Genomic DNA, 9,165 nt, shown 5'->3' on the forward strand with positions numbered 1-9,165 from the left:
TGGACACAGGAATAACACATAGGCAACTTTTTATCCTGATGTTACTACGGGATATGGGCTTACGCAGGTAAAATCGCGAGGCGCAGATGGTATTTTATATAATTAACATTGGTATATCTTGGTCATAAAGCCTTTATGTAGTTTTTGCAAGTTTTAATTTCATTTACTTCATAGCTATACAATTTTGTGAATGTGAATTTTTATCAAAATATAATGATATTACATTATTGCTACCCTAAATTTGACCAAGTTACATCCAATATCACAAAATTGATCCAATCATTAATTCATACGAACATTTAAACAAAAATAAACGTCACAATTAGACCACTAGCATTTATAGCATTAATGAATATATCATTAGTAAATTCAAAGTATGTACGTGATTTATGTACGTACACAATGGGTGTCGGTGGGTGTGCGTACAACAGATGTGACGGGAGGTGTAACTAAGAATGCATATGTCGCGGTATTGGACGTTCAATTGTGCACACGTAGTATGAGAAGGCGAATTTTGTTCATACGAAGAGTTCAAATAATGAAATTTTATATAGGCATATGGCTGTATACGTGTGTATATTTTTCAGTATCGATAAAAATATGTTTAAAATAGATAAAGTTACAATTAAACTTTATATACACATGTTTTTACAACTACCTTCGCAATTTGAAGAAAGAAAACTAAAATTTGTCGTATGAATAGGTTAATTTGAAGTAAAAATAAGATTTTGTTTATACATAGATTTTCTTAAAAACATAAAGGCGTTTAAAAATAAAAGTTTAATAGTATAAATAAAAAATACTGGGAACATGACCAAAAATGTATTTTATAATTTCTTAAAGTGTTCTTCTTCCACTTATATAAAAAATAGCTGAAAAAAGGTATAATATGCTTCAGGGTGTATGCTAATTTTAGAGTCTGATAAACACACAATGATACGAAATTTTTTGCCAAATTATTCTTCAAGCAACATAGTATATTAATAGTGATTAATTTTTATAGTAGAATTGAGAAGAAAGATGAATTTTCGGTAAATATCGGGCTTATTTCTGAGCGATAATTTGAACGTATGTGTGCGAGCATCTATGTGTATCGACAGAACCGTTCGAGATCGTTGATTCGTTACTGTATAAATGTGTGCGTGCGTCATTCTAGTTCATATGATCCCCTTAAATTAGAATGTTAATAATTTTCATCGATTGATGATTTGATTCCTAGTAAAGATATGATGCAGTAAATTAAGAGTATGAAATTATTCATTTTCAATTAGTTAAAAATAAATATTATTATACCAATAAAAAGGAACAGGTACAAATAGTACTTAATGGGAACGCCAGTATGTACCTCGCATTAATAAAATTTTGAGTTTAAAATAATACAACCATGAAGCAACGTTGTTTAAGAATATGAAGATATTCGTGATTATAAAACAAGACAAAAAAAGAATTCGGATTGTTATGGTTCTAAAATCTTCGTGTAACATTGTGTTTATAATGATGTACGGAAGTTTTTATTTATTTATTTTATTCAGAATCATTCATTTTAACTTCGTTATATCTATGTTTTTAAAATAATTTATTAGAAGCGAACCACATACAAAATAAATCGCTTGTATTTGGTAAAATAAGTAAAGCTACACAAGACATATTTATTAAAGGCGATAATTAATTACATTCTGGATGCAGTCTGCATCGCACGCGCAGCGCATACTGCGCTATTGTCGCGGCCCCCGATTGAACTGTTGGACATGAGTTATGTGCTGAGGTATACAGAGTGTTCCAAAATGAATAAGTCTATGTGTGAAGTAATAAGTATGGGCCGAATTGAGTATGTGTTAAAATAAACAGTAGAGAAGATTTATGAAAATATTACCTACTACGTAATTGAAATAACAGATATGCATAAAAATATGAAACTCTACCCTTATTGACACAGTATTTCATTTTATCAAATTACTAGCTTTTCGTTCGTAACTTCAACACACGTAGTATAAATGACAACTATTTTATACCAAACTTCATCCAAATCGGTTCAGTGGTTTAGACGTGAAGAAGAGTCAGACAGGCAGGCAGACTGATAGAAAGACAGACAGAGCTACTTTCTTTATAAAATAGTAGGGATTTTCATTTATTAATTTAACAGAGTGTTGCAGCTTTTTTGGTTAGATATATAGATAGATAACTCTTTATTTGCATCAATTCAAAATAGGCGGCATTATCGCTAAGATGGCTTTTTTTTGCTTACATATTTTTTAAACAATATTATTATAAATTAGTAAACAATGACCAAACTAAATAAGCTGTAAGATGCAATAAGTAATTTGCTGGCCATTTATGGAATACGCGGTTACACCCGCGTAATTCCGTATACATATCGAGATAAAAAGTTGCCTTTCTGTTAATCCAGCTGTCCAGCTATCAACGTACCAAATTCATTGCAATCGGTTAGTTTTTGCGTGAAAGCGTAACAAATCTACACATATACATACATCCATCCTCACAAACTTTCACATTTATAATATAAGTAGGTTAGGATATTTTAAATTTCGTTTAACACGTATTAGTACTCTGGTATTTACAAAAAAAAAGCTGTGAAGTGATGGCGTTATATATATCACCGGGTCTCATTTATATAAACGAGATATATAATAAATTTTCCACATTGATTTCCTTTCACACAAACAATATTTTATATGGTCAAGATGCTTTTATTTTATTAATCTTTTATTAAACATTGATATAAAGTCATAGATCAAACACCCTGTATAATGCAATCGTCACAGCAGCACAGTGACACACATACGCGGCTTTACACTAAACCAATAATAGAATAAAATCAATCTATACACCCTCTCACACGCATACTAACAAATCGCAATCAATGATTTCCCTGTGTCAATACACGCACACAAGCATAAAGTATTGGAAATATTGGCTTTATAAACATTTATAGAAATTTGCGAAATGTATTCCCCTAATATTCTTCATATTGCCATCTCCCTCTTGCTCAATGCACAACGCGTATTAGATAAGAAATGAAAGGGACGCACAATCTGGTTTTACAACTTTGCAGAGGGACAATGGTGACGCTATTGTTGTAGTACCCCAAACTTTTTTTAGGTCACATAAAAGTATTACAGTTGTTAGGGTCGCACTTTTGCTGCATTCGTTTCGCAGACAACCTAGAAGGCAGTGCACCTACACAGTCCAGTTGCCAAAGTGAAATTATTAAGTGTTAATGACTTAAATATTTTCGTAGTGCTAAAATGTCATCAGCAGCAACAACTAATCGTGCAAATGATATGTGGAACAGTGCGGGTGAAGTGAACTCTCAAAGTGCTAAACATTCATACGGGTATGGCCACCAGTATCCAGTTGCACCTAACTTCTATAACTATCCACATAATTTTCATCAAAACAGTGAGTATAGTGCACAAAATGCAAGTAATAAGTTATACGAAGCCAACAACCAGAACTGTATTGTAAAGTCTGAACCTATTAATTGGCAAAATTATTCAATGAACTACACGAATCGAGATAGTCACGCGAATATGGAAATGATAAATAAGTGGAGGGAAATGAGTTACTATTCTCAACAGTACGAAAACTACGAATATCAACATAGTAATGGCAATTTGACAAATAATGCATATTTGGAAGCACGAGGAGATAGTATAAGACCGGTTAATTCTCCTAGTCAATGCAGTATACCTGATACAAGCTATGGATCACCGCGCAGTGCTTCGAGTGCTATCAAATCTTCGGAAGATGACGATTCCCCAAACCTAAGAGCGCTCCTAACTAACCCGAATGCAACAAAATCGCACCCATATTTCAATAAATTCAACGACACGTATACTCAAGAAACAATACAAAAAATGATGTATCATGCAACTGATTTAGAGAAGTGGGAAAAAAATAATGATGTGAAAATTGAAACGGACCGCAATTTGCCGCAATTTCATGGTGAATACAAAAACAGTGTCGATGATTCTAAAATCAGGAGCAAAGAAGTGGGAAGGCCGACTGTAGACTGCGAAGGCGGAAAGACATCGGCAAGTACCATAGAGAACTGTCAGAACGTGACGAGGGTCGAAGCAGGCGGAGACAATGAGGATTATGCAGACAACAAGATGGCGACTGCACCCGAAGCGCAAGGATATTATCCATGGATGAAGAGTATTGGCAGTACGTATTGCACCATATATTGTATACATTTATAAACATATTTAATTGTATATCGTATTTTCTATAAACCTTTAAATTATTATAACAGATTACTTACATAATTAATTATTGTATTTCAGGTGACGACAAGAAGGAGGGATCGAAAAGAACAAGGCAGACATACACAAGATTTCAGACACTCGAACTAGAAAAAGAATTCCATTTTAACAAGTACCTTTCGAGGCGACGAAGAATAGAAGTATCCCACGCATTAGGGCTCACGGAGCGTCAAATCAAAATATGGTTCCAAAATCGTAGGATGAAAGCCAAGAAAGATGGGAAGTTAACAAATTCACCCGATCCATACGGTTTAGATGACGTCGGTGCAACCAAGTTAGTTAATATGCCTGAATTTATGGATAATAGGCAAATGCCAAGTCATCCAGAATTTCCGAATTACAATCACATGGGTCATGGTCATGCGTCCCCGTTAAATCACCCAGTAGGTAATTTACCCCCAAACAGTTTAATGCCTCCGTACGGAGGTCCTAAAATGTGACGCATACGCATAGTCCATATTATAAGTAGAGTATATTTAATCATAGAGTCATTTGAAAATAAATATAGTATATTGTACAGATCCAACATATTTTATACATATCTAAGTGTACTTTTATGGTTGTAAATAACTATAGTTACATACATACCTTCTAAAATAGGGGTAATTTTGTTTTATAACAATTTACGTAGTAGTTGAAATTTTTAATCAGTACTTACTAACATTGCGTTTTTTTGACATTCTATATTCAATTATTTTTAGTAGTTCAAAGGAAATTGTTGTCATTTAGTACCTTTTACAATCTAGAGTGAACTTTGTACAAAACACTTTTTTTACAATGAAAAAATATAAGAAGAGCAAAACCACATAAACTGTAACATTAATACTTACAAGTTATTACGTTATTTTTACATAATAATAAAAATGTGGCTAAGATTGTAATATATACCAAATGCATCGTTAATTTTATATTGTAGTAGCGGTCCGCCCCGGCTTCGCCCGTGGTCTTATTATATCCATAGAATTATAAAGCCTATAGCCTTCCTCAATAAATGAGCTATCAAACAGTGAAAGAATTTTTCAAATCGGACCAGTAGTTCCTGAGATTAGTGCGTCCAAAAAACTCTTCTTCTTTATAATATACTAATATTATATAGACAATTATTTTGATTATAACATGTAACAAATTATATACATGTAACTAGATTATAGTTATTAAGTGTAAATAATATAATTAAATTTACTACAATTATGACAAACACATAGTTCCTATAGTTTTAGATATTTAACTAACAATGTACAATAATTAAGGCTGATTATATATAACTAATTATGTGTATACTTCTCTAGTCAATTATCATGGTCGCTACAATAAAAGAGGAGTTGTGATTCTAACAATTTTATTATTTCCAATCCATGTCATCATAATTATATTATTATATTATCATTATTATATTCACCCATATCACCGATCCATTTAAACCTAATAATACTACGGGATAAAAAGAAGATAAAATCTATTATTTTAGAATTTATCAAAAACTTGAAGAACGTAATATAATTTTACAAAAACAGTTCTTCAAATTATACAAAATGTTTCTCAAAAGCGTTGATTCAGAAGATCTCTAAACAATGTTCTAATTGCCTTAACTGTAAATATTTAAACCCTTTCACGCCGCATACATTCAAGGGGCTTAACTTTAAATACTGGGACCAAAGTACTCTCTGGGGACTGTCGGTAAATGTGCAAATGTTTTCAATAATTTTGACGTGTTTTGACTACTTATCGGCTTTGCCCGTCATCACTGGAAGTGGGATTTTGCTTCGTAATCCTTTTAATGGTTTTGTGCTACCAGAGTTAATAACATTGTGTATAGTACACAATGTTATTAACTCTGGTAGGTTAAAAAAAAAATTGTACAAGTATACACACACAATGAAAAACATAGCTAGCTAGATATCTATCATGTTATTTATAATATCGTACAGACAATGTGTGCATAGCATTCATAGCATTTTTAATTGTATTATTTGACTGCTTCGTAAATTTTACCTGCAATATTATTTTCATAGAAGTTAAAAGGATAGTTAAATATTCCGGAAATATTATTAAAGTGTTATGTTAATTAGTAAGCGTAATTCGTTATGTTTCAATTGGTTAGCTTTAGTAACAAAGTGAGGTTTTTGCGAATAGTGTATCAACTACTGCATTCATTGTGAAAGAGACCACATATGATAATGTAAGTCGCCTATCAGATAGTGCATCATTTTGTTTAACTGTAGTGTTACACATTTTTTATCATTCAAATATCGTAAATTTTGGTAGAAGATAACGTTAATGTAACATTCATGAATTTTTAACATTATACAACATTTAATAATAACAATACCATTATATTTTGTCCTTCAAAGAGTTTTGCTACTAACTTCACTACGCTAAGCCAGGCCCTTGGTAGACCACCCTTGGCAATGATGCCAAATAACAATAGACGTCGCTGAAAGGGACAGACAAATTACCTTTGCTAAAGTTAACATGGGACAGAGATACGCCATCCCCAAATACTGGGGAGAGTTGAAATGCGCATGTGCTTCCGACATTTTAGAAAGATGGCTGCTTCTGTTTAGGCTGTGTTTTATTTATTTTAAAAATAAAAGAAAAACAAATAGAACTTAGGAAACAGACGCTGCTAAATATTTAGAATAAAAATATATTACGTATATTTACTAGACAGTGATTACGATTTAAACATAACGAGTATACGTTGTAAGTACATATATTTGTGTTTTTTTTTATTTGTTTTCACGTTTAAATTTTTAAGTAATTCGATACTTTATTAAATTATGTACGTTTAAACATTAAGTGTTTTTATATACGTTGTTTTTATTAGCCTAACCAGACAGGTTATCTTAGTGTTTCAAATAATACCGTTACTTTGTTTGTTCATAGTTTAAACCATTTTGGCGAGTTCATATTTGAAAGTTTCTGTATTAATTATTATTTGTTTAATTCTAATTTTGTAAATCTTTTCATATGTTATGTATTCAATGTAGTATCTTTTTTATTACTTCAATTTTGAAGTTCTGAGATACGCTCAATGATTAGATATACAAAATAGATTAACAAAATTGTAGGAATGGTGGAAAATGGTACCAACCTTGTTCCCATGTGTATATATATGGTAAAAAAATTAAGACGTATATAAAACGTGGTGGGTACAAAAAGTTGCATTTATTTATAATATTTGCATAACTTACATATGTTTTTTAGGCGCAGGTATAGCATGTAAGAGAAGTAAAAATACATCATAAATAAACAGATTGTTTCTATTGGTCCGAGTATGGAGTTTAAGAGTATTAATGCAATGAACTGCAACGTCATATATGCGTTGCAATATTTATCTTTTATTTTTGAATTGAATGAGTAAATATCAGATTTTTTTAATTCGTTGTACAGTCTTACGATTTAACATTAGAATGCCTATAATATCTAGAATAACCTAGAATTGATCTGCATTAATGTTAGATTTTTAGATCTCAGTCAAACCATTACTAGTGATTCTATTTATTGGATTTTTGTTATTAAAATATTTGTATGTATAATAATGTATGATAAAATATGAAAAAAAATTACAAAGCTAAAGATTCTTTTGATAAGTTTATTTCTCTCTCTACAAAACAAAGATAAAAATATTTGCAATTTTAAAAGCATCATCAGCATTGCCGCAGTTGAGTAATAAAGTATAACGATACTACGATTCTTATCTATAATGCAGTAACGTATAAGAAGTTATGTAGTTTGAAATAATTAAAACAAAATTATTTTTTTCCGAACACAATACTTTGAATTCAACTCGTTTGAATGGCAGCTCTAATTAATCCTAACGCCGAGGGCACCTTTATTAAATTTGTATCCAAAGAATCTTTTAATCGACATTTGAATATAGCATTCAGTACTTATTAAAAAGGTATATGCATGAGGATTTTTTTCGAATGAATCATTGCCACTGACAATGTCCATATAATATTTTATTGCCTACTAATTCTATTTAATGTTCCTTGGATGAAACTACAAGGTACAATAAATGTTGATATGACATCGTTAAAGAATACCTGAATGATCAAATTGTAACTGCTTTAATAAAATTATATTCTTACCGTGTTCTACAATGCATCTGCTCTTCAATACTAAGCTGCGTAAAGAAAAAAACGAAATTGAGTATTATTTAATTATTATTAGAAGCCATAAGAGCCGTAAAATTTTAGGTATTTAGTGCTATTAAATTTCATACGACAACTAGGTTGCATTTGGTTGTTTATATTTAGACATATTATGAAAGAATGTAATTTAAAAATATTGTAATCGGCCGCGTCGTTACCACATGCAAGATGCAACAGATGCCATACTTTGATGTTATGTCCGATCAAAGAGATGACTTATCGTACCCATAAATTCTACTCTCATTATGATAAGGTGGAATCCGAACGGTTGAGAATGTTTTAATTATATGAAATTATCTCTCGTTTTATTTGATGTATGAATACGTAAGAGCTTATTGATAAACGTTCAAACGTATCGTAATGTATTAATATATAATTAAAGAACTGTGCAATTAAGTGCGGATGCTGGGTGCACAACAGCACAACACCCTATCCTACTAATATTATAAATGCGAAAGTTTGTAACGATGTGTGTGTGTTTGTTGCTCTTTCACGCAAAAACTACTGAATCGATTTCAATGAAATTTGGTACGTAGACAGCTGGACAACTGTAATAACATATAGACTACTTTTTTCTCAGTTTCACGCGCGTAAGTCCGTATCCCGTTATTCCTACGGGATACGGACTTACGCGCGTGAAACCGCGGGGCGCAGCTAGTTCAGTATAATTCACATGACTAAAGATTGGCAAAAGTTTGATGAAATTGTATCTTTATGAGTCT

General features: G+C 31.5%; 1 protein-coding gene across 1 annotated transcript; it reads left to right on the forward strand.

Annotated features, from left to right (window-relative positions):
- Positions 1 to 3,266: 3,266 nt before the first annotated feature.
- Positions 3,267 to 4,726, forward strand: LOC119839300 (segmentation protein fushi tarazu-like). The gene is made up of 2 exons (XM_038365544.1): positions 3,267 to 4,188; positions 4,308 to 4,726. The coding sequence occupies exons 1-2, from the start codon at positions 3,267 to 3,269 to the stop codon at positions 4,724 to 4,726; spliced, it is 1,341 nt and encodes a 446-aa protein (XP_038221472.1).
- Positions 4,727 to 9,165: the final 4,439 nt, after the last annotated feature.

This window comes from Zerene cesonia, chromosome 3 (genome assembly GCF_012273895.1).
Source record: "Zerene cesonia ecotype Mississippi chromosome 3, Zerene_cesonia_1.1, whole genome shotgun sequence".
Classification (NCBI taxonomy): domain Eukaryota; kingdom Metazoa; phylum Arthropoda; class Insecta; order Lepidoptera; family Pieridae; genus Zerene; species Zerene cesonia.